The sequence below is a fragment of the Amblyomma americanum genome, chromosome 9, assembly GCF_052857255.1.
Source record: "Amblyomma americanum isolate KBUSLIRL-KWMA chromosome 9, ASM5285725v1, whole genome shotgun sequence".
Taxonomy (NCBI): Eukaryota; Metazoa; Arthropoda; class Arachnida; order Ixodida; family Ixodidae; genus Amblyomma; species Amblyomma americanum.
This window is the reverse complement of record NC_135505.1, coordinates 39,211,192-39,238,623: the sequence shown is the minus strand read 5'-3', so window position 1 is coordinate 39,238,623 and position 27,432 is coordinate 39,211,192. Positions and strand designations below refer to the sequence as shown.

Sequence of the window (27,432 nt, the reverse complement as noted above, 5' to 3'; positions counted from 1 at the left end):
AAATGTTGAGACAAATCTTTCATGTGAAATGGGCTGTGTCACCTGGGCTTCAGGTGCAGGTACTACTGCACAATGCACACGAAGGATTCATCAAGCAATCGGAGAAAGAATATAGCATCGTATATATTTTGCCACATGCTAGATCATATTACAGCAACGGTCCTGGCAGTCTTCACGATACAAGTGGAGGCAGTATGTACCATGTATTTGACCTGCACAAAGAAAACGTATAATATATTTTCGAACTACAAAACTTAGTACGACATAGCCATTGGCCTAGTGAGTTCATGCATAAAAGTGTAAACTACGCAAAAGGCAGGAACAAAGGGAGCCACAAGTGGAGGCTTCTGAAGCAAAATAAAAATATATGCAGAAAAACACAACGCATGTTCCATATGACACCTACCTAATTGCTCGATTATGCTCACATCATCACAAGCACAATACCTTCTCAGGAAAAAAATTGAAGCTGTGGCCAAAAACAAAAAAAGTACTAAGAAATCACAAAAATCCCGAATATTTTTCTCCAGCTGCATGGTCAAAGTGTAGGCATCCCGGATGCTGGACTACAGGGAGGGGCCCTGCTAAGAAATGAAGAAGCACGTGTATGAAATAGAAACTAGTAAAGGTGGCCAAATAAAATACAATTTAACAAATCATTCCCGCCATTCCCATGCATTTAGTTCTCCATATCATTTCCTTTCATTGTTAAATCATGTCTTATTCCCTCACCAGCACTTCGCTTGGTTGCTGCATTTCCATTCCATCATCTACGAATTTTCATTTCTGCTTGGAGAATTTGCCTTCCCAGTGGTCTGATTTTTAGAGTGGCTAAGGTTTGATGCACCCCCTGGTAACAATATAACTCTGGTCTCTGATGCCGCTATATGTTTTTAGCTTATGGTGTGAATTAAAAGGGAAGTGTAGGTGACTATCTAAGTGTCAGTGAGTGGTATCACCAGCTGTTTTTTTGTTTTGCTTTCCCTGCATATATTACCCGTGAATTCAATTCCTATTAGTGAACATCAGGAAGCTTGTGCCTATGATGGCATTTCTAGGTGCATCCCATTGTCGCTGCCTTTTCATACAGTTCAAATTCTTGGATCAAGGCTTGGACATGACAAAAAGGCTATGCACTATAAATTACACTAAAGAAGGGGCGCACTCCTTTATCAGGCTAATCTAAGGCTTTTCAAGCGCAACTCCTACCGTCACGTGATGTTGAAATAAAGGCATTTGCATTTGTTTGCATTTGTAATTTAGGGTACCCTCCTGCAAAACAAGGAAAAGCTACGGGCTAAAAGTGAATTAATAGCACGGCCAACTTACACATCTAAGAAGTCATCGCCACTCATGTGGTAATTAGGTGACATAAAACACACAAAATTATATGGATCATTATAATACAGGTAGCTTTACTACAGGCTCATAACCAGTATTATACTACACCTGTAGAATATGCCTGTACAAAAAGCTTTGGCTACTCGATCAGCCTTCAAGGAAAGACCACCTTAACTACACAGGCAGCCTAAAAGAATCTCCTTCTATAGCACTATTTGTGCTTGAGTACATTACAAACCTAGACTTTTATATACATAGTGCTGCATCACCTAATGCTTGTAACATATGCAGGAGCAGTAAATCTTATACATTTTGCTAGAACAGTAAAATGCAACTTCTAACATTTTTTTAGATGCTTAGCATAATGAAATTGTAAATACTGACTAACAGCATGAAATAATGCCTATTAAGACAGTTACCTTCCATATTTGCTGTCAGGTGCAGGCCGCCTGAGCTTAATTAAATTTTGAGTTCTCTCTATTGTGAAAATGCAGAACTAATATGGGTTCATGTTAGCTAATGGAAATTGCTCACATCAGTCAACATCACTTTCCTGCTGAAAGGGAAGTGCCCACAGTGCAAAGAAGGTTAACATTCTCACGCCGCTGCACATCGCATTTAGCTTTACATCATGCATAAATAATTCTAGTCATACTAGCTTGGTTGCATGCCAGCCTGCCAAGGGTTACTACAGCTGTGCGTCATTTTTCTCCTCACTTTTCTCACACATGAAATGAAGGCAGCACTGGTCAAACTAATTTAGTATGGAACCTTTGCTGAAGTGAAACCTAGTTAAAAAAACAAAAAAACTGCATTGATACATGCAATAAAAAGAGATCACAATTATTCAAACCTATATTAAAAAATTCCTTTACTACTAAGTCCTGCAAAACTTTTAATGGTTCCAAACTTTGTGTATTAGAATGGTTGCAGCTAGATACCATAGTATGGTCACTGATGGACATCAAGCAATTCATAACAAAATACATACCACACAAATATAGTCTCGACTAATTGTGCAGTTTTGAAGAAGGCAGGTTGAACTTTAGTGCCAGGAGCGCCATTGCTTGTGTGCTTTTGCACTCCTCCTACTGCCAGGTGTACTGCAATAGAGGAACCACTGATGCCATTAGTGCAACAGTTGGTCATAACTTGTATAATCTTTAAACCGTTAATGGCAGCATCTCAAGAAACAAAAGGAATATTTCGACAATGGGAAACTACAAACCTTGAATCCACATTTTACTCATTACAGCACTTGGAACATATTTACAAGAGGCGTAATTGACGCAGTGCCCAAGTTTATACCGGACATCTGCTCACACAGTAAGCTTAGAAAAATTTCTACAACTAAAAAGCTGAGTGCCATTGAATTGTCGCTAACAGCATAACATAATTAACATAATGTCTATCAACAGCAACTGCAGAAGGAAGAAATAACTATACTGTTACTGCTTATGAGATTCAAAATATTCATAACAGAAGCTTAGGAACTGCACTTTCAGTCTACACTCTCCCACAAGGATTAAACGATGAACTGAACTTAAGAGAATACGAGAGCACAAAAGAGGGGACAGTCTGTGCGCTTTTATGATCGAACGTTTAGTCATAAACTAGACTAGAACTTTTCACTTCTCAAAATAACTAAACAAGTCTACTTTTCACGATTAGTTCTCAGCCTGAGTGCAGAGCAAGTTACATCAACTTAACACCATTCGCACACGCATCTTCCATTCGAATACAGTAAAACTGCTGGAATGATAAGTCACTCTCTGGGTTAGCAAAGAATATTGCAAGGTTTACGCGAAAATGGCCGCACGCTAGGAAACGTAGAGCGCAAATGAGCTGCTGATTTCTTGCGTGTCAACGTTCCATGTTTACTGTTATATTGTTTGCTTTCTACTCCATGCTAAAAAAAATTTTGACGCCGTCCATTCACCCACGAAGGAAGAAAAAAAAGCGGCCTGGCAGCTGGATTTGTCTTCTAGCGAAAAAATTAAAACACGTTAACAGTGCAATGAGAATCAGATACAGTGCTGCGGTAGAAGGTAGCGCTGCCACGCAGTACGTGCCACAGAAGCGTGCACACTAATTTACTCGCCCTTTTCTGTGCTTTGGACATGCCTGATCCTGAATGGCCGTCAGCAGAGACAAACACGTTGCGTTGAAGAGACGACAGGCAATATTCTTGCGCGGAGGAAACGAAGGATCACAGCCTGCAGCGAATGAAAGCATGAGAAAGATGCTTGCTCATTGCGCCGCTGCGGTCGTGCTTTGTACCCGAATCGGCTGTCTCCGGCCGCCACGCAGCCGGTTCAAAACAAAAAATAGCAACAACTAGTGGCTTGCGCACACAATCCATGATAAAGTATCGTTATTTAATACACCATAATTTGATGGCAAGTGAAAACCACGTACAACCAAAAAAAGGTCACTTACATGCACGGTTGAAATTTGGCGCAAAGAATCCGCACGATGAGCTCGCCGCCAAGATCTGGCGCCCATTGTTTCTTTCAGACGTAGACTCTTTAACGGAGATGTCGCTCACTGCAGCGTCACACATCGATCAAGCGTGCACGATCAGTTAATCGCTGAGCACAACCGAATTCACAACGCACGTCGGCATGTAGAACACAAAAAGAGGAACGCGCGCCGTGACACGCACAAAGAGCAATCTGCAACAACTAAGAAAAGTGTGGTATATAGCGGCTCCGTCTCCGACACCTGGGGAACAAATAGCGAATCCAAATTGACAGGCACGCGACTTAAAGAGCAAAGGGAAAAGGTACAAAATGTAAAAAAAAACACTGCTTCGCGCGTTACTTTTGTTCGGCAGGCAGCCGCGCTTGCCCTCTTTCCTTTTCTCCTCTGACTGAGGGAACGTCACCCAACATATTTCCCAGCAGTGTTCCAAGGTAATGCCTACGTGCGGAGCGACAGCCTTCGGTGCTTGCAATGTGCGGGTTGCTTGCATTCTTTTTGCGTGCGCCCCTCTGCCTATGTGACACGTATTTTTCTGCACTTTCGGCGCATCCACAGCTCTTTCGCTCTCAGGGACAACGAGCGCGGCGAGGCTTCTCTTGTCTCCACTGTTCCTCATCTTCTTTGAGGTATGCGTTTGAAGATTTTCTGGTAGCAAGCTATTACGCAATATGGGTAAACGCTGAGGTCGCCGTAAATCTGTTGTCTCATTTACTTGCGCATACGGAAGGCATTGCGAGATAACTGGCAATAAATTTGCCTTCCTGTACTTCGAAGTCATTTATAGAACTGGCTAAAAATGCGATGTAAATGCTAGAGCATTATCGATGCCACGTCAGATACAGTAACAGTTTGTAATACTGATATGGAATTTTAACTTTCTTTTTGATTATCAACTGCAGGCTTCAGGAGATTTCGAAGAAATAAAAAAAAACAGCTCTGTTTCAAACTAGTTCAGCTCAAGCGAAAAAGATACAGCTATAGAAATATGGATTCAGTAAACCCGTACCGAGTGTTAAGAAATTTCAGGCAAACAAAGGGTATTGAAAAATTTTTAACTTTTGAGGAAGATGGCGCAGAACAGGGTTTCAAACAACAGTCGACCGCTGCTGATTCAGCAGTTCTCACATTTCATCGCTTGAGTGTACGCGGAGTTCTCGAAATATTTTCAAGAATGGTTCCACTGAGCAGGAACTGACCACTGCCAGCGCTCTGCCAGCCCAAGCACGTGTTCAGATGCTTCAAGCGACAGGCGGCCCGGACGATTCCGTGTATTATACGCGCTTTCATTTTATTCAAGATAGGGAACTACCGCCACTGAATCTATGTTTCTGTTAAAGATAGTATCATCAGTGCGACAGAATGTGGGTTCTAGGTCAGTTTTATTTGTAGGTACAAGATAAAAGCCTCATTCCTCCGAAGCAACTTACGATGATGAAGGAAAGCCTGTCTGTTTAGACGCCAAAGCTTCATTTATTTTCGAGCTTGGGCCTTTGGGTTGCGTCTATCCAGTGCAATGTACTGTTTAGTGCTTATCATTACCTTTTAAAAGAAAAATTTATTTCCTGACCCATGAACCGCTGTATCAGAATTCATAGTGCACTGCCGTAATATTAGCGCCATGGTTACCGTTTCCTGTGGCAACCGGTTTGTTGCTGAATTCAATGCTTTCATAGTGCTAGTAATTAAAAAAATTGGAGAGAATCAACTCCATCTCTGCCCTGGTAAGCGTGCAGCGCAAATGGTGCAAGAGAGCCGCAAGAGAGGTCCTTAATAGACTTAAACTCCTTTGGTCGCCTCGATCCCTTTTTCCCAATTTAAAATAAGCTGAAATCGAACAGCTTCTAGGTGAAACGCTTCTAGACGCCGAGACATGATCAGGAAATGCAGCTATCTTGAAAAATGATTACTGTGGGCTTTGCTGTTTAGTGTCGAGAGAAAGGATCCGTAAACTTGTTGTAAAGGAAACGTCTAAATGTCTTTACGCTGCCTTGAGGAGTTTGAGAGAAATCAGCAAAACTGTAGCTCTGAGACCTGGCTGATGTCATAGTAAAAGTGGTCTAAACAAATTAATGGTGAGGATGACGCATTTATCACCGAGTGCGGCTCGTTGTTGTTGAAAGGCGGCAGAAATATCAGACTGCAACATGTCTCCAGTTAACATAAAATTAATGCGTCAACAATCTCCTCGTTCGTAAGCTTTTGATTTAATAACTTTTATGCACGTTAACCTCAGTTGTTTTTTTATTCGTCTACGACTATTGATATTCCAGTCAGGGCTCCACCGACTCTAACGAGCAACGCAATACAATATCGAGGACATTCTTGGCGGGTGGAAGATACGATTTGGCTCGTGTCTCTGAGTCTAGTGACAGCGCGCAGTGCTAACTTCGTGTAACACTGTGTCGCTTTATTTGCTCAAGGAACACCTGCCATAACGATGGTTTTCTCGAAAAGCAGCGACGTGATTTGGAAATGCACGGGGGTAAATAAGCGTCCTGGAGTTTTTATTATACGCTATTACAAAATGAAGACCAACGCTTACGAATAGAGCTGTGAAGCAAAGCGGCTCCATTTAAAGCTCTTATTACTCCCTTAATAAAAGATTAATTATAATCCGAAATTACCAATGAAATAATTTTCATGCCTCTTGTAGGCTTGTTAGAGTGAAGCGTTAAAATGTTGATTTCGTTCTGAGAGCTGCAATTGGTCAACGGAGTGACACAGAACCCATCATGCCGTCGGTCTTTGCCGACTTATTGCTTTTTAAAACGATACCAAATCATAAGTATGAAAGCACATGCGCCGAATATTAGTTATTATTTTAATGGTTTGCATGACTGGCGGTTTTCATGGCCGATCGCGACCCATGCACCTTTTCCCAGTAAAGTTCTGGCATGCGCCAAGCCTAACGTGGTCGGCATTTTTGCAGACCATGTTAGGCGAAAATGGGACGGAGATCGCTGTACGTGTTCTTCCCCGAAGACGCTCCGGGCTTCAGTGCTAGCACTTTCTGGGCCCTTGCCGAAGCGAGGAGGCGCGGTCAGTTTCGCTAGCGCCGTTAGTGACTGATCAATGCAGGGGGGGAGCGTCTGTCCACAGATGAATCACGCCTACCTGTTCTGGCTAGGCGAAGCCAGCATAGCTCTTAGCAAATGTGCTCAAAATAACCCAGCCACCTTGCTTTCCGGAGAGAGCCGTCTTCGAGAGGGGAGGCGGTGCTTGCTTTGTTGTACAGTGTCTTCGCGCAGGGGGAACGGAGCTGGTTCTAAGAGTGTAAAAAAGGGTGTAGCTTTTTCGAAACACACTAACCACCTCGACGTGGGTGTTAGGAGAGTGCATAGTTAGTCCATGCGTCTTCAGGTAGCATAAATCGTGACAACGCGCCCTCTTTGGGCCTTTATTTGTTATAGTGTACGACCTTACAGCAAGTGCAGTCAAGCACAGCGCAATGGTTGCAACGGCCACGTGCTACCGTCTTGGTCCACTAGCCGCGCTAGAACTCTCTAAAAACAGCCATAAAATAAACTCACATCAGAGAATTACAAGCTTCTTTTATTAGGAAGCACAGCGGCGTGTTGATTATCGTGGGCACACATTTAACTGTGGTTTCGGGCTCCTGACAACGCTAGTTCTTTCATGTCATATCAGCTTTTTCTGCTTCAAAAAGGGCGAACCCATTTTAACGATCTTTGTGACGAAAAAAAAAGAAAGCTCACAATTAAGCCCTCTTGGCTCTCGCAAACTGTCCAAACTATTGTTATTCGGAACCTTTCTCTCGATGCTTTCAGTGTCAGGCTATGCTACCCAGTCTGCTACGTCACCTGCGCCGGAGCAGCAATCCTGCAAAACTCTCACCGCTGATCGCTGGGTGGCGCTGGCTGCTGAGTTAGTGCGGCGGCTCCCGACGAATGCCCGTAGCCTATAGACGGATGGAACTCGAGAACAGAGCGGCTTTTCCCCGTCAAAACACCCCCTTCCAGCCAGTGGCGCCGCCTGATTCTCATGACTCTCATAGCGTTGGTCAAATCTTTAGGGGAATCCCCCAAGGTGGAGTAGATTTGTAATAAGGGACTAATTACTCATTGGCTACCACCCAAGCGCTTGGGTGGACGCCAGTGAGTAGTTACTCTCTTATTACCCTCATAGCATGAGAATTGAGGGAAGGGCAGATAAAAGGGGGTAGTCCTCTCCTTCCATGGTCGAGGACAGTGCCCTTCCTGCATTGTGCGCCGCTCACTGCATTGCCACGCCGGCGCCGTTGGCTGAAAGGGGGCACTTTGTCGGGCAAAACCCGCTTCGTTCTTGAGTCCTATCCGACTATAGCTCTCGGCAGCCGAAGGGCAAAGCGACTAAGCCAACAAGTCCCGTTTTTACAGTGGGCGGACGATGGTACTCACCTCTCGCAGGAGCTGGATATCCTGCTGGCCCGAGAACCGCAGCGGACGCTTCCGCTTGTCCACCGACTCGTCGTTACTGCACACAAAAAGGGGTAGGAGGAGGCGCCGCATGAGGCTGCAAGCGCACTCTACGCAAGAAGAGCGCACCATTTATTTACTTTTTCGTTATTTACCAATGGCCCTTTCAGGCATATATTTATTTATGTATTTATTTATTATGCATACTTTCAAGGCCCATAGGTTCCCCATAAAGGAGTGGTGAGTCCGTTACATTAGTTTGCAGAAAAAATAAATAAATATTATAAGGCACTTTGAACCGCGATCTTGAAGTGAATGGCGTCATAAATTACCGACCCATTTCATTAACTAGCACTGTTTACAAACTTCTTGAACACGTAATTCACTCGCAGGAAATTAACTATCTTTAAGAACATAACATTGTCTTTAAATATCAACATGAGTTCCGTAAAGGCTACTCATGCGAAACGCAACTTGCCGGATTCTTTCAAGACATACCTTCATCGATTGATGCTGGCATTCAAGTAGACTCCATATTTCTTGATTTTTCTAAAGCTTTCGAAAGAGTACCTCACAACCGGTTATTAATGAAACTAACACTGCTTAATAATCACCTTTAAAGCAGACAGCTGGGCTAGTTGGTGATCTTTAGATTCAATGCACATGGTAACTGCGCTAGAGACACGGACAAAGATAGAAGGACACCACGAGCGTTCGTGGTGTCCTTCTATCTTTGTCCGTGTCTCTAGCGCAGTTACCATTTGCATTGAATCTAATATTCACCCTCTTGTCATTGCATGGGTTAAAGGTTTTCTCTTTTCCAGGTCCCAATTTAAAGCTGTCAATAACCACAATTCGTCTTTCAGTCAAGTACACTCTGGCGTCCCACAAGAAAGTGTGCTTGGCCCCTTACTTTTCCTAATATTTATCAACGATTTACCGGATTCCATTTCTTCCCATATCAGACTTTTTGCTGATGAGTGTGTAAATTATCGCAAAATTTATTCTAACACCGATTGCCAATCCCTTCAATCTTACCTGGATTCAGTAACAGCATGGTGCTCAACCTGGCTTATGCAACTTAATAATTCAAAAAACTAAATTCATGTCTTTTACTAACCGAATGTCTCGAATTCAAACAGCATATTCCTTAAATAATAGCTCACTCGAGCTAGTCACCACGTATAAGTACTTAGGACTTCACCTTCATTCAGACTTAGCATGGAACCACCATATTAACCTTATGCTTACATCTGCTAATCGGTCATTAGGTCTCTTAAAACATAACCTAAAGCATGCTCCTCCTCACCTCCGCGCCCATGCCTATACCACTCTATTTCGACCTAAAATCGAATATGCCTCGGCTATTTGGGACCCTTACCAATCTTACCTAATAAATAACATTGAATCATTGCAGAACCGCGCCGTTCGTTTTATTTACTCCGATTATTCACGTAACACCAGCATCACAGCCTTAAAGAAACGCGCAGGTCTCCAGGATTTATGTCTCCGCTGCAAAATTGCACGACTATCACTTTTTCATAAACTTTATCATCATCCATCACTTCATAACGACTTTTTTCTTTGCCTCCTTCGATTTTTGACCGCCGCGATCATCCCTTTAAAGTTAGGCGTTTCACGTGCAGAACATTTAACTATGCACATTCATTCTTACCACGCACAATATCTGACTGGAACACTCTGCCTTCACATATCACAACCACCACTGATCCTGATAAATATTTTAATCTTATATCTTCAATAACTACTGCTCAGCTCTTCGCATACATTGTTATTTTTTCATGGCTTACTTTAGAGGGTATGTTATTGCAGGGTATGTTAATAAATGATTCATTGCATTAGTGTTCTGTTTGTATAATATTAATACTGCAGTAATCTTCGTTCTTTGCCGCGCTGCCATTCTTTTGATTCTTTTGCTTACTTATGTCATGCGAAGTGCCTTATTTTTGCTTTTGTTGTTTTATATTTGTGGTTTTGTTTTATTCTGTTCATTTGCCTGTGCCCCCCCATGTAATACCCTCTCGAGGGCCTTTAGGGGTATGCTGTATAAATAAATAAATAAATGGAGACTGTGGAGGCGGGGAGGATCCATTCGGTAGCTACTCGTGGCAAAAAGGAAGAATGCCCAGAATTCGACACAGGGCATTACACGAGGAAGAGGCGCTTACAGAGGAAAATGTATTCAAAACAAAAACTTATATTGAACAATAAAAGCAATATTACACAGTGCTCACAAATTCCATTTGAAGAAAAAATTCGCAGGCTATTTCTTCGTCGAGAGTAGGTGTAAGCATTAAGTGTACCGCAGGAGAGGCGTACCGTAATCTAGGACGGCTCATACATAGCTGCTGCCGCTGTGACTCAGTGGCTGTAGTGCTCGGCTGCTGACACAAAAGACGCGGGTTCATCTCGGCCGCGGCGGTCGCATTTCATCATCATCATCATCATCATCATCATCATCAGCTTGACTGCGTCCACTGCAGTGCAAAGGCCTCACGCACGGCTTTAACCCTGTTTTTTTGCTAGCTGCGGCCACCCTATCCCCGCAAACATGATCTCATACGCCCACCTAACTTTGTGCCGCCTTCTGCTTCGCTTACTTTCTCTTGGAATTCAATTTGTTACCCTAAAGGACCAGCAGTTGTCCTGCCTTCACATCAAATGCCCTGCCCAAGGCCATTTCTTCCTCTCGATTTCGATTAGGATGTCACTAACACGTTTGCTCCCTCACCCAGTCTGCCCACTTCCGGTCTCTTAACGTTACACCTATCATTTTTCTTTCCATAGTTCGCTGTGTTGCCTTCAACTTGAGCTGAACCCTTGTCGTTAGCCTCCACGTTTCTGCACTGTAGGTGTGTACTTGTAAGATGCAGCTTTTGCATACTTTTCGCTCGAGCGATACTGGTAAACTGCCTTCATGTTTTGAAAGAACCTACCATATGCGCTCCTCCTCATCCTTACCCTTCTCGTTATTTCTCTTTCATTATCCAGTTCAGCGATCACTACTTGCCGTAAGGAGACATTCTTTTACCACTTCCAGCACCTCGCTATTAATTGCGAACTGCTGTTTCCTTGCGAGGCTGTTGAACGTTACCTTGGTTTTATGCATGTTAATTTTTTATATCCACTGTTCTGCTCTGTCATTGTTCATTCATTGCAATTAAACCCGTAGATTACTCAGCAAAGCAATGCCATGAGCGAATCGCAGATTACTTAGGTATTCTCCATTCACTTGTATCCTTAACATTTCCCAATTTAGGCTTCGGAATACCCCATGTAAACAGGCGGTGAATAGCATTGGCGAGATCGTGTCTCCTTGCCTGACGCCCTTCCTTATTCGAATTTTATTGCTGACTTTATGGAGGACTACGGTAGCCGTGCAGCTGCTGCAGACATCTTCCAGTATTTTCGCATAAGACTCTTCTACATGCTGATTCCGCAATGCCTGCATGACTGCTGAGGTTTCCACTGAGTGAAATGCTTTCCCGTAATCAGTGAAAGCTACATATAGGGGTTGGTTATATTCTGCTCATTTCTCTATCACCTGATTGATAATGTGAATATGGTGTATTGTCGAGTATCCTTTTCGAAATCCTTCCTGTTAATTGGCTGACTGAAGTTTAGCGTTGCTCTGATTCTATTAGCGATTACCTTAGTAAATCCCTTGAAGGAAATGGACAGTAAGCTGATCGGTCTGCAAATTTTAAATCTTGACGCCTCCTTTCATATCAATTAGGATAATGTTGGCGTTTTTCCAAGCTCCTGGTACGGTCCGGTTCATAAGGCATTAAGTATCAGGTTGGCTAGTTTCGATGGAGGCGAAATGCTAGAGGCCCGTGTACTGTGCGATGTCAGTCGACGTTATAGAACCCCAGGTGGTCGACACTATCCACATGCCTATACCTCGGCGTCCCAGAAAGCCTACGTCGCTTTCGAATGTTAAACCTCTTAAAACCAGATGCTGATTATTGCAGACACAGGTTCAGGCGCTCGGCTATTGAGCCGCCCCGGTCGGTTTCGAACACGGGATTTACAAAAAATACACTTTTAATATATTGACAAGGTACTAAAACCGCATTCATAATTTTTCACGTGTTTTAAACGTGCTCGAAACATCCTTTAAGTGACGTATACTTCGAAAGCAGTAATTTTATATTTACGAACGTACACATTTAATATATTGACGAGATGCTAAATCCGTAGTCAAGGGTTCGACAGAATGCTGTCTGGCGAGGGGGATTCATAGCGGATAATTAAAACGTACACTCGCCAAAAATGGGTTTTAAATTAAGACGTTTCGGGACCACCACGGGTCCTTTGTTCACATCAAAATCAAGGGACCCGTAGTGGTCCCGAACCGTCATATTTTAAAATCCATTTTTGTCGAATGTACGTTATTTTCATCCATGAATCTAAATCCGCATTCATATTTTTTTCACGTACTTGAAATGTGGTCGAAACATGTTTTAAAGTGACGTATATTTCGAATGCATTAATTTCATATTTACGAAAGTAATCTTTCAATATAATGACAAGACGCTAAAACCGCATTCATATTTTTTCACGTGCTTTAAACGTGCTCGAGACATCCTTTAAATGACGTATCCTTCGAATGCATTAATTTCATATTTACGAAAGTACACTTTTGATATATTAACAAGATGCTAGAATCGCATTCATATATTTCACGTGGTTTAAACGTGCTCGAAACATTATTTAGGCGACGTGTACTTCGAATGCATTAATTTCATATTTACAAAAGTACAATTTAAATATATTGACAAGGTATACTAAAACCGCATTCATATTTTTTCACGTGTTTTAAACGTTCTTGAAACATGCTTTCTGTGACGTATACTTTGAATGCAGTAATTTCAAATTTAGAAAAGTACACTTTTAATATAGTGACAAGGTATTAAAACCGAATTCATATTTTTTCGCGTGTTTTAAACGTGCTCGAAACATCCTTTAAGTGACGTATACTTCGAATGCAGTAATTTCATATTTACGAAAGTACACATTTAATATATTGACAAGATGCTAAATCCGTAGTCAAGGGTTCGACAGTATCCTGTCTGGCGAGGGGGATTCATAGTGGATGAATAAAATGTACACTCACCAGAAATGGGTTTTAAAATATGACGTTTCGGGACCACTACGGGTTCCTTGATTTTGTTGTGAACAAAGGACCCGTAGTAGTCCCGAAACGCCATATTTTAAAACCCATTTTTGGCGAGTGTGCGTTTTATTCATGCACGATGCTAAATCCGCATTCATATGTTTTTCACGTATTTGAAATGTGGTCGAAACATGCTTTAAAGTGACGTATACTTCGAATGCATTAATTTCATATTTACGAAAGTAAGCTTTCAATATAATGACAAGATGTTAAAACCGCATTCATAATTTTTCACGATTTTTAATCGTGCTCTAAGCATGCTTTAAGTGAAGTAATTTTGGCAAATTTTAAGAATATATTTCGAATGCCAAGCATAAAATTTCAGTAACTTATTTCCGGCATATTTTAGTGTATTCATGAATAAAAAATATGTTTAAAATATATTATAATTTGCCCGAAGTATATTCCAAACGTATTAGTTTTCGCTAAGGCTGATACTTTCGCTAAGGCAGATACTGCGATGTTTCCTTTCCTCGACTTTCAATTTTTATTGCACACCAATTTTTGGGGGGCATCCCTCGTCAGCTACCTCTCCTTTTTCTAGCTTTTCTTCATGACCGACAGTGCGCCGGGCTTATTTGCCGCTTGTTATGTATGGCAACCCGAACGGCCAGCGCTCGCCATGAGCCGAGGAAGAGGGGCTTGTACCAGCAAGTTCTACACAGAACGCTGGGAAATTTTCACCGCGGTTGGAGGCCGCTGTCAATGTTTCAGCCGAGCACCACGTCGAAGCACAAAAATTTAGAGCCGTTTACTGGTTGTGCTGATAAATTGAGCTACGGAACCGGTTTTATAGGTTCGCGTGAACAATGTAACGGCGGCAGCTCACGCGGTGCCGTCGCACAGCTATGAAGAGCCACCAGGACTGCGCTTGTGCCACTCGGACTTCAGGTCAAAGCTTTGGCGCCTTCAAGCCGCGCGATAGCCTCGCCGACCACGGGGCCACGAAGACGTCATTGCTGCATGCGCTACTCCTACTGCAGCGCAGGACGTACCCCATGGCGGACTGGAAGTTTCGTTTTTTGGTGTCTAACGTCCCAAAGAAACTCAGGCTATGTGCGATGCCGTAGTGGGGGCTCCGGGCAATTTCGAACACCTCGGGTTATTTAACGTGCACGGACATCGAACGCTACACTGCCCTGTAGAATTTCGCCAGCGTCGAAATGCCACCACGGCCGGTAAGCCCGGCAGAACCGGGCGCACCATCACCACAGTGCCACTGCAGGGGTTTGCGGACTGAAAACTTCTCCAAATTTCTTTTAGGTTCGCCTCTGTGTACTCCGTTCTGGCGCCAAAGTCTTCCGGGGCAAAAAGCATTTCTCGCATAGAAAATAAAAAATTCGAGCATCACAGTGCACCCTCTAGAAACTCTGAGGACGAAAACTATGTGATAAACATCGCACTGAAGATAGGAGGAAGAGAGCGGGAGGGAGGAAGTGTTATGTCGCACCCTCTGCCCGGTGCTCGGACTTCTATGACAACACATGCTTGGAAGAAGCGTGTGTCCGAAACCATTGCTCAGTCGGATCAGTGATTTGTTAGACTGTCCAAAGACAATAACTCGCCTCGGGTAGTAAAAATAAACTCTGCTCATTGCGAGAGCGAGCTAACGGCGAAACAATTGTTCAACGTCTTTCTGATTACTGCGTCATCAACTATCATCAGCATGTCTTTAATGCACATCTGCAATAAAGCAGCAAAAGCGGCTGTTATAGCCACCGGCTGAGTTAAATGACAGCTGTCCAAACAGCCCTCCCAGCTGTTTGAACCTACAGATATGCTCCGGAAGACACGCTCACGCGGTTCCATATAATCTCCTCAGACCTCAACACTCGGTTCTCAGTCAGCATCTAACCTTTTTTTTTTTGCTTGTAACTTCATTTCTCACTTTAACCGATTTATAAGACCGAGCATAATTGCTGCTCTTGATTTGAGAGAGATTATAAAGGAGTCAATTTCTGCTATAGTTCTCGCTGCTCTCTTCTCATATCGCCCTCGCGCATCTAATACCGCCAAATCTGCCATAAAGAGCCCTCCTTGGAGGGTGCTGACAGGTTCCGCGTAGTCCGATCCTTTCACTGGTCACATGTCACAATGTGACCATTCGCCTATTGCTACCCTAGAGACAGTCGTGGTGGCAGACTTGCCACGAAAGACTTTGCAAAAGACTGCAAGGACTGCCAAAAAATACTTGACTGTACGTGTTGAGCATTGCTAAAATAGCCAGCAGTGCCAGAAGGACAGCTCTCCCTTAGTATTACGATACTGTAGAAGTTTGGGCAAGTTGGTGTGACATGGTTTTTCAGCAGCGCAGGGGCAAAGGACGTGACAAATGCACAGACACGGCGCTGAACTTACAACTGGTTTATTGAGGTGATTTTCACTACTTAAATACAGTGGCAACCAATCTCAAATGAAAAGAGAGATGCACAAAACAGATTGACGAAAATGACATTTCCTGAGCACCGGTCTACAGTGGCACAAGACCAGCTGCGCACGATTTTCTATTCTCATCAAGGAAACGTAGTTCTTTATCAGACAGAGCTATTGAGGCAACGCTTGCGCATTCATCTTTGAATTTATGGATTTCATGAGCTTCAATGATATAATGAGTGATTTTTGTTCTATTATCTGACAGCACTCGACACTGAATGAAAAAAGGATAACACAGCGGTTTTTTGTTCTTTTTTCTTGCCTCTGTGCAGTCTCTGCAATGCATGCCAATGTGACGGGAAGCGGTGCCACTCACGTTGTTGTTGTGTTCCCGCAGCCGGTCGTTGAGGCAACGACCAGTTTGCCCCGTGTAGTGCTTGCCACATGTAAGCGGAAACCTGTACACAACATTGCTGCTACATGGTACAAAACGTTTTTGGTGTTTCTTATCGCAGCCAACCATCCTTTCATTGCTGCTGTTTTCAATATGGCAGAGTTTGGAGAGATTATCGGGCGCGGAAAAAACAACGTTTACATTTGCACGCGCTCCCACCCTTTTCACATTATGTGAAATGCGGTGTAGATAAGCAATAACCACATATGTTCTTTTTTCTTCCTTGGGCCTTTCAGAGGAATCTCTGCGGCCTGAATTAATGATTTCTCTTAACAGGCTCTCTGATATTGCAATCAGAGGTCGGAAGGGTATCCTGCTGCTTGTAAGCGTACCACCTGATTTTGATAGCTGTCTTCCATCGCATGATGGCATGATTTTTCTAGGGCATTTCTTAAACACAACTTTGCGATGCCGCGCTTTACAAGCTTAGAATGTCCAGAAGCGAAAGGCGTAATGGCTTTTGGCATCGTGGCTCGTAACGCCAGCACACATGGCTATTCTTGAGGCACATGGCAAGATCTAAAAAACGGAACTTTCCTTCAGAAGGCGTTTCCTGCGTCAAAACAAGAGGGTCAAGACCCTCTTGACCCTCTTGTTTATCCTGTTTTCACTCAGTGTCGAGTGCTGTCAGATAATAGGACAAAAATCACTCGTGAAATCATTGAAGCTCACGAAATCCATAAATTCAAAGATGAATCCGTAAGCGTTGCCTCAATAGCTCTGTCTCATAAAGAACTACGTTTCCTCGATGGGAATAGAGAAACGTGCGCAGCTGGTCTTGTGCCACTGTAGACCTGTGCTCAGGAATTGTCATTTTCGTCAATCTGTTTTGTGTATCTGTCTTTTTCATTTGAGATTGGTTGCCATTGTATTTAAGTAGTGAAAATCACCTCAATAAAGCAGTTGCGAGTTCAGCGCCGTGTCTGTGCACTTGTCACGTCCTTTGTCCGCTGCGCTGCTGAAAAAGCTTAGTATTACGAGTTACGCGCCAAAGCATTAATACTCCGCAATTTTGCCTAGTGCGCATCTTAAGTGGCAGTGGTGCAGGTCTCAAATTGGTAAGTTTGACTCTCCTCCCGGGAGCACTCAGTACACTCTAAGAAAAAAAATGGCTCAAGGGGGGAATAACGTCAACTTTAGTCCTCAAAACGGCCCGTTAGACTGCGAAAGGTCCAACTGCGGCGAGCTGCGTGCCGTGTGCAAATTTGGAGGACCATTTGTTTAGTCCTGGCCCGAAAAGGACTAACGGGAGGACAAACTGCTCGCTTACTCACCCGACCGATGCGCGCATGCATGCATGCATCCATGGATGCACTGGACCGCGAAGCGAAGCAGTCGCGCGCTATGAGAATTTCAGGCGCATGAAGGAATGTGGTGAAAACGCATTCTTCATGTAGGCTGGCTGGTGGTCCATGCCCCACGTGTCCTCACTCATTCAAATGCGCTTCCCGATTTGCGATGTGTTACAATAAAAAAATGCCTTTATCCGTGTATCCCACACTGACGCAAAAGTTCAAAGGCCACTGCACAGTAACCAAAGGCCCGAGGATGAGTATATATATATATATATATATATATATATATATATATATATATATATATATATATATATATATATATATATATATATATATATATATATAGCGCCATTCTTCATGTAGGCGGGCTGGTGGTCCATGCCCCACGTGCCGCGCTTGTTCCGAGGGCGAAGCGTCCGTGAGCGGCATGGGTCCAGCGACAGCTCGGTGATCGCTATTTGGTGTAGTCAAGTTCATGCAAGCAACAGATAGCCGTTACGGCGAAATGCGCGTGTATATATATATATATATATATATATATATATATATATATATATAGTGGAAGCAGTTAGGGTTGCTCAACGGGCCAGTGAAAACTTGCACAGTGAAATGGTCACAACTGGTTCGATTATCTAGGTTTATTCACCAACGGTTTCGGACGGTGGACCGTCCTTCATCAGGGTGAAGGACGGTCCTGATGAAGGACGGTCCACCGTCCGAAACCGTTGGTGAATAAACCTAGATAATCGAACCAGTTGTGACCATTTCACTGTGCATATATATATATATATATATATATATATATATATATATATATATATATATATATATATATATATTATATATATATATATATATATATATATATATATATATATATATATATATATATATATATATTAAGGAAGCCAACAGTAACCGAAACAAAGGTGCATAGGGGAATGTTTATTTTTTTTTTAATTTCTAAAGCCAGTCAATTGGTTTTTTTAAAGAAAATTACTTATAAACCAGCAGAAAAAACAACCATGCCGCCGGTGGGATCCGAACCCACGACCTCCGAATATCGCGTCCGGTGTTCTTACCAACTGAGCTATATATATATATATATATATATATATATATATATATATATATATATATATATATATATATATAGCTGTGAATACATGAGGTACTTGACTGCTTAAAATAATATACATCGAAGTATGCGCTTCATTTAAGGAAACATTTTTATTTGACTCGACGTTTCGATCGGAGGACCGATCTTTTTCAAGAGTGACCATGCAGTGCATGGGCGCGTGTTCTTGTAGCATGGGACTTGACACACAAAAGGCTTAAAAAGAAAAGAAATAAAGAAAAGTAAAGAAAAGAAAAAAGGGGGAAGGTGCAGCCGGGAGAACGGAACACAACTGACACCTATGGCATATTAGGGAAGCAAAGGTGGCGCGTCGCGTACCCGTGAACTCACTGCACACACACACACACACACACACACACACACACACACACACACACACACACACACACACACACACACACACACACACACACACACACACACACACACACACACACACACACACACACACACACACACACACACACACACACACACACACGAAGAGAAACTATGTGATAAACATCGCACTGAAGATAGGAGGAAGAGAGCGGGAGGGAGGAAGTGTTATGTCGCACCCTCTGCCCGGTGCTCGGACTTCTATGACAACACATGCTTGGAAGAAGCGTGTGTCCGAAACCATTGCTCAGTCGGATCAGTGATTTGTTAGACTGTCCAAAGACAATAACTCGCCTCGGGTAGTAAAAATAAACTCTGCTCATTGCGAGAGCGAGCTAACGGCGAAACAATTGTTCAACGTCTTTCTGATTACTGCGTCATCAACTATCATCAGCATGTCTTTAATGCACATCTGCAATAAAGCAGCAAAAGCGGCTGTTATAGCCACCGGCTGAGTTAAATGACAGCTGTCCAAACAGCCCTCCCAGCTGTTTGAACCTACAGATATGCTCCGGAAGACACGCTCACGCGGTTCCATATAATCTCCTCAGACCTCAACACTCGGTTCTCAGTCAGCATCTAACCTTTTTTTTTTTGCTTGTAACTTCATTTCTCACTTTAACCGATTTATAAGACCGAGCATAATTGCTGCTCTTGATTTGAGAGAGATTATAAAGGAGTCAATTTCTGCTATAGTTCTCGCTGCTCTCTTCTCATATCGCCCTCGCGCATCTAATACCGCCAAATCTGCCATAAAGAGCCCTCCTTGGAGGGTGCTGACAGGTTCCGCGTAGTCCGATCCTTTCACTGGTCACATGTCACAATGTGACCATTCGCCTATTGCTACCCTAGAGACAGTCGTGGTGGCAGACTTGCCACGAAAGACTTTGCAAAAGACTGCAAGGACTGCCAAAAAATACTTGACTGTACGTGTTGAGCATTGCTAAAATAGCCAGCAGTGCCAGAAGGACAGCTCTCCCTTAGTATTACGATACTGTAGAAGTTTGGGCAAGTTGGTGTGACATGGTTTTTCAGCAGCGCAGGGGCAAAGGACGTGACAAATGCACAGACACGGCGCTGAACTTACAACTGGTTTATTGAGGTGATTTTCACTACTTAAATACAGTGGCAACCAATCTCAAATGAAAAGAGAGATGCACAAAACAGATTGACGAAAATGACATTTCCTGAGCACCGGTCTACAGTGGCACAAGACCAGCTGCGCACGATTTTCTATTCTCATCAAGGAAACGTAGTTCTTTATCAGACAGAGCTATTGAGGCAACGCTTGCGCATTCATCTTTGAATTTATGGATTTCATGAGCTTCAATGATATAATGAGTGATTTTTGTTCTATTATCTGACAGCACTCGACACTGAATGAAAAAAGGATAACACAGCGGTTTTTTGTTCTTTTTTCTTGCCTCTGTGCAGTCTCTGCAATGCATGCCAATGTGACGGGAAGCGGTGCCACTCACGTTGTTGTTGTGTTCCCGCAGCCGGTCGTTGAGGCAACGACCAGTTTGCCCCGTGTAGTGCTTGCCACATGTAAGCGGAAACCTGTACACAACATTGCTGCTACATGGTACAAAACGTTTTTGGTGTTTCTTATCGCAGCCAACCATCCTTTCATTGCTGCTGTTTTCAATATGGCAGAGTTTGGAGAGATTATCGGGCGCGGAAAAAACAACGTTTACATTTGCACGCGCTCCCACCCTTTTCACATTATGTGAAATGCGGTGTAGATAAGCAATAACCACATATGTTCTTTTTTCTTCCTTGGGCCTTTCAGAGGAATCTCTGCGGCCTGAATTAATGATTTCTCTTAACAGGCTCTCTGATATTGCAATCAGAGGTCGGAAGGGTATCCTGCTGCTTGTAAGCGTACCACCTGATTTTGATAGCTGTCTTCCATCGCATGATGGCATGATTTTTCTAGGGCATTTCTTAAACACAACTTTGCGATGCCGCGCTTTACAAGCTTAGAATGTCCAGAAGCGAAAGGCGTAATGGCTTTTGGCATCGTGGCTCGTAACGCCAGCACACATGGCTATTCTTGAGGCACATGGCAAGATCTAAAAAACGGAACTTTCCTTCAGAAGGCGTTTCCTGCGTCAAAACAAGAGGGTCAAGACCCTCTTGACCCTCTTGTTTATCCTGTTTTCACTCAGTGTCGAGTGCTGTCAGATAATAGGACAAAAATCACTCGTGAAATCATTGAAGCTCACGAAATCCATAAATTCAAAGATGAATCCGTAAGCGTTGCCTCAATAGCTCTGTCTCATAAAGAACTACGTTTCCTCGATGGGAATAGAGAAACGTGCGCAGCTGGTCTTGTGCCACTGTAGACCTGTGCTCAGGAATTGTCATTTTCGTCAATCTGTTTTGTGTATCTGTCTTTTTCATTTGAGATTGGTTGCCATTGTATTTAAGTAGTGAAAATCACCTCAATAAAGCAGTTGCGAGTTCAGCGCCGTGTCTGTGCACTTGTCACGTCCTTTGTCCGCTGCGCTGCTGAAAAAGCTTAGTATTACGAGTTACGCGCCAAAGCATTAATACTCCGCAATTTTGCCTAGTGCGCATCTTAAGTGGCAGTGGTGCAGGTCTCAAATTGGTAAGTTTGACTCTCCTCCCGGGAGCACTCAGTACACTCTAAGAAAAAAAAATGGCTCAAGGGGGGAATAACGTCAACTTTAGTCCTCAAAACGGCCCGTTAGACTGCGAAAGGTCCAACTGCGGCGAGCTGCGTGCCGTGTGCAAATTTGGAGGACCATTTGTTTAGTCCTGGCCCGAAAAGGACTAACGGGAGGACAAACTGCTCGCTTACTCACCCGACCGATGCGCGCATGCATGCATGCATCCATGGATGCACTGGACCGCGAAGCGAAGCAGTCGCGCGCTATGAGAATTTCAGGCGCATGAAGGAATGTGGTGAAAACGCCATTCTTCATGTAGGCTGGCTGGTGGTCCATGCCCCACGTGTCTCACTCATTCAAATGCGCTTCCCGATTTGCGATGTGTTACAATAAAAAAATGCCTTTATCCGTGTATCCCACACTGACGCAAAAGTTCAAAGGCCACTGCACAGTAACCAAAGGCCCGAGGATGAGTATATATATATATATATATATATATATATATATATATATATATATATATATATATATATATATATATATATATATATATATAGCGCCATTCTTCATGTAGGCGGGCTGGTGGTCCATGCCCCACGTGCCGCGCTTGTTCCGAGGGCGAAGCGTCCGTGAGCGGCATGGGTCCAGCGACAGCTCGGTGATCGCTATTTGGTGTAGTCAAGTTCATGCAAGCAACAGATAGCCGTTACGGCGAAATGCGCGTGTATATATATATATATATATATATATATATATATATATATATATAGTGGAAGCAGTTAGGGTTGCTCAACGGGCCAGTGAAAACTTGCACAGTGAAATGGTCACAACTGGTTCGATTATCTAGGTTTATTCACCAACGGTTTCGGACGGTGGACCGTCCTTCATCAGGGTGAAGGACGGTCCTGATGAAGGACGGTCCACCGTCCGAAACCGTTGGTGAATAAACCTAGATAATCGAACCAGTTGTGACCATTTCACTGTGCATATATATATATATATATATATATATATATATATATATATATATATATATATATATATATATATATATATATATATATATATATATATATATATATATATATTAAGGAAGCCAACAGTAACCGAAACAAAGGTGCATAGGGGAATGTTTATTTTTTTTTTAATTTCTAAAGCCAGTCAATTGGTTTTTTTAAAGAAAATTACTTATAAACCAGCAGAAAAAACAACCATGCCGCCGGTGGGATCCGAACCCACGACCTCCGAATATCGCGTCCGGTGTTCTTACCAACTGAGCTATATATATATATATATATATATATATATATATATATATATATATATATATATATATATATATATATATATAGCTGTGAATACATGAGGTACTTGACTGCTTAAAATAATATACATCGAAGTATGCGCTTCATTTAAGGAAACATTTTTATTTGACTCGACGTTTCGATCGGAGGACCGATCTTTTTCAAGAGTGACCATGCAGTGCATGGGCGCGTGTTCTTGTAGCATGGGACTTGACACACAAAAGGCTTAAAAAGAAAAGAAATAAAGAAAAGTAAAGAAAAGAAAAAAGGGGGAAGGTGCAGCCGGGAGAACGGAACACAACTGACACCTATGGCATATTAGGGAAGCAAAGGTGGCGCGTCGCGTACCCGTGAACTCACTGCACACACACACACACACACACACACACACACACACACACACACACACACACACACACACACACACACACACACACACACACACACACACACACACACACACACACACACACACACACACACACACACACACACACACACACACGAAGAGAAAGAGGGAGGCCGGGCTGGGTGCGCACGCGGTTACTGCGACAAGAAAAAAGAAAAAAAGAGAGAGAGAGAGAAGCAAAAGCAGAGAAAAAGGGGAAAGCAAATAAGAAACGTGGTGGAGCTTAACAAAAGAAGGGATGCGTCCGCCAATTGTGGGTTTCGGTATGCCTCTGTCCGCGTATGTGCGGCCCCGAGCGGCTCCGAAAGATGGCCGGGACGAGGCGGAACAGGCTGAGACCGCCCAGAGTGGCTACACATGGTGACACGCGAGCCGCTAAAACCAGATGAGCTTCCCATAGGAGGACCAGATGGAAAGGCTTGTTGACAGGAATGCAAAAAAACAAGATATTTAGCACAAAGAAATTTCAAAAAGTATATATATATAAATGACAAAAAAGGAAGAAAGAGAAGGGGACAAATGGTCCTCGCGGGACCAAAGAATGAGTTGAACGGCAGATGGAAACAAGCCGAAACTGACATGCAACAGGGGTATGACCTCAGACGACTCGATCAGTGGTGGTACTTTGTCTATTAGGGTTGAAATTTTCTTTGGTTTCTGCCATCCAAAGAGACGATAGGGTGCCATGGTTTTCGTTTATGCCCTTTTGCACTGTGTTAAATTTGAAAATAAAGAATGATTCGCGTTGTTCGCGCTCCCGGGTGTTTTTAAAGCTACTCTGCAATATCGTTACTTTAAGTTTGTCAAAATCGTGGCCTTTTTCGCGAAGGTGTCTCGATAGTGGGAGGCCAGGTAGAGATTGAGTATGTGAGCGGTGGTTATTAAATCTTAATCGGAAGGAATTGTCTGTTTGGCCAATGTACTGCATCTGACATTCGCCACACTCGAGCATGTAAACAACATTACTGGAATCGCAGTTTTAGTCCTCTCGTATAACATGTTTGACATCTGAATGGGTACTTTTAGTCAGTGCTGTTGTTTGCATGTGTTTGCAAACTTGGCATCTGCTCTTTCCGCAAGGTGTGCAACCCACCGGCCTCGAATTATTAACCGGTGCTATATATATATATATATATATATATATATATATATATATATATATATATATATATATATATATATATATATATATATATATATATATATATATAGTACCTGTGCTCTTACCAACTGAGTTTTATTATATATATATATATATATATATATATATATATATATATATATATATATATATATATATATATAGCACCGGACGCGATATTCGGAGGTCGTGGGTTCGGATCCCACCGGCGGCATGGTTGTTTTTTCTGCTGGTTTATAAGTGATTCTCTTTAAAAAAACCAAATGATTGGCATTAGAAATTAAAAAAATAGAAAACATTCCCCTATGCACCTTCGTTTCGGTGACTGTTGGCTTCCTTAATATATATATATATTGTTACAGGTTCTATTTACAAATAATATTTACAAGGCAGGTCGAGAGGAGCCTGGTGCGCCGGCGGCAGGATACTTGACTTTCTCTTCTACTTCCAGCCGCCGCACGTCTTCTTTATTCCTCAGAGCCCATGCGCAGCACGTGACATTTCCCCGTTCGCAGACGAAGCCCTCTGGGCCAGTCAATCAATCGGGGTCCCGAGAGTGGAATGGCTTCAGCCGTGCGACATCCACGACCTGGGTTGTCCTTGAGCGGCGTCCTTGCGTTGATTGGGGAGAGATGACATAGTTGAGGTCATTGAGGCGAGCAACAACGATGAACGGGCCTGTGTAGTGGGATAGCAGCTTTTCTGATAAGCCACGCTTGCGTAGGGGCGTCCACAACCATACAACGTCACCGGGCAGGTAGGAGACATCCTTGCGCCGGCGGTCATAACGCTGCTTAGAGCGATGCTGTGATGCCAAGGTGCGTATCCGGGCAATCCGACGGGCTTCTTCAGCGCGACATAGAGTGTTGGCAATAGAAGGCTCGGTGTCGAGAGAGAGAGGTAAGATGCTGTCGAGGGAGCTTCGAGGCGGACGGGCATAAAGAAGGAAGAATGGGCTGTAACCAGTTATTTCATGCCTCGACGTGTTATAGGCGTATGTAATGAAGGGAAGCACGTCGTCCCAGTTCTTATGGCGGGAATCGACATACATGGCCAGCATGGTCGTGAGTGTCCGATTGGTACGTTCAACCAGTCCATTAGTCTGGGGGTGGTACGGCGTCGAGTGGCGAAAATGGCATGAACTAAGACGCAGAAGCTCTTCCACAACGTCTGCCGTAAACTGGCGACCGCGGTCACTGATAACAACTCGAGGAGGTCCATGCCGGAGGATGACAGCACGAAGAAGGAAGAGCGAGACCTCAGCAGCGGTGGCGCAAAGTAGGGCGGCGGTCTCACAGTAACGGGTGTGGTGATCAACGCACACTATAATCCAGCGGTTACCGTTGGACGAGCGGGGAAACGGGCCGAGCAGATCGAGTCCAACTTGTTCATATGGCGTGCTTGGAGGTGGCAAAGGATGCAGGCGTCCAGGCGGAGAAGTCGTGGGAAGCTTGAACCGCTGACACTGCACGCAGGTGGCCACGTAGCGCTGAACCATGTGACGCATTTTCGGCCAGTAAAAACGTTCTTTGATGCGGTTAAGGGTCCTGGCAAACCCCAAGTGCCCAGCCGTGACGTCATCGTGCAATGCCTGCAGAACAGAGGAGTACAGAGTAGCCGGAACGACGAGGAGAAAGCGCGCACCTCCAGGCGAGTAATTCGTTCTGTAGAGTAAACCGTCGCGAACGCAGAAAGGGCTTGCGGATGTCGGGTCACGGGCTTCGGCAAAAAGCGGCGCCAAGTGCTGATCCTTGCGTTGTTCCATCTGGAAAGTGCCAAGATCTGGAAACTCTTGGGAAACGGCAGCGAGATAGTCATCGAAGTTTTCATCATCGGAAGTAGTAACCGTGAGCGGCAGCCGCGAGAGGCAATCTGCGTCGGCGTGTTGGCGGCCACTTTTGTAAGACACTTTGAAGTTAAACTCTTGGAGGCGTAACGCCCAGCGGGCCAACCGACCGCAGGGGTCGCGTAGATTGACGAGCCAGCACAGAGAGTGATGGTCTGTGACGACTGTAAAAGCACGTCCATAAAGGTACGAACGAAACCGTTGTACGCCGAAAACAACGGCAAGACACTCTTGCTCTGTTACAGTGTAATTGCGTTCCGACTTGCTGAGGGTGCGACTTGCATAAGCGACAACGTGTTGATTGCCCTCATGGCGTTGGATAAGCACAGCACCCACGCCGATGCCGCTGGCGTCAGTGTGGAGTTCAGTCGGTGCTGTCGGGCAGAAATGACGCAATATTGGCCGCGAGGTGAGGAGAAACTTGAGCTGCCGAAACGCGGAGTCGCATTCGGGAGTCCAGTGGAAAGGGGTGTCTTTCTGCAGGAGACTTGTAAGCGGGTAGTCTAAATCAGAAAACTTGGGAACGAAACGCCGAAAATATGAGCAAAGTCCTAGGAAACTCCTGAGCTCTTTTACTGATTTGGGTTCTTTGACACTGCTTACAGCTTCAACCTTCTGCGGGTCGCGTCTGAGGCCATCCTTGTCAACGAGATGACCAAGCACAGTAATTTGGCGTTCACCGAAGCGACACTTCTTCGAGTTCAGCACGAGGCCCGCTCTCTCTATGCAGTCTATGACAATGGCTAAGCGGCTGTTATGTTCGGCGAAGGTCCTACCAAAAATAACAACATCGTCCAGATAACACATGCAAACTTGCCACTTCAGGCCACGTAAAAGCGTATCCATAAATCGTTCAAAAGTGGCAGGAGCGTTGCAAAGGCCGAAAGGCATAACATTAAATTCATACAACCCGTCAGGTGTCACGAATGCTGTCTTCTCTTTGTCTTGCGGGTGCATCGGGATCTGTCAGTACCCGGACCGTAGATCCACCGAGGAAAAGTAGGAGGCTGAGTGG

At 43.8% G+C, this 27,432-nt stretch overlaps 1 protein-coding gene and 1 long non-coding RNA gene across 2 annotated transcripts in view; both read right to left on the bottom strand.

The window, feature by feature from the left end:
* Positions 1 to 27,432, bottom strand: part of LOC144103923 (uncharacterized) — a 397,175-nt gene that overhangs the window by 316,463 nt on the left and 53,280 nt on the right. Inside the window, exon 2 of the mRNA XM_077636642.1 lies at positions 8,223 to 8,298. Coding sequence (XP_077492768.1) covers positions 8,223 to 8,298 — 76 coding nt within the window. The remainder of the gene's footprint in view (positions 1 to 8,222; positions 8,299 to 27,432) is intronic.
* On the bottom strand, positions 104 to 2,447 carry LOC144104971 (uncharacterized). The gene is made up of 2 exons (XR_013308671.1): positions 2,333 to 2,447; positions 104 to 212 (listed from the first exon to the last, which is right to left on the bottom strand). It is a non-coding gene; the product is annotated as an uncharacterized LOC144104971 (long non-coding RNA).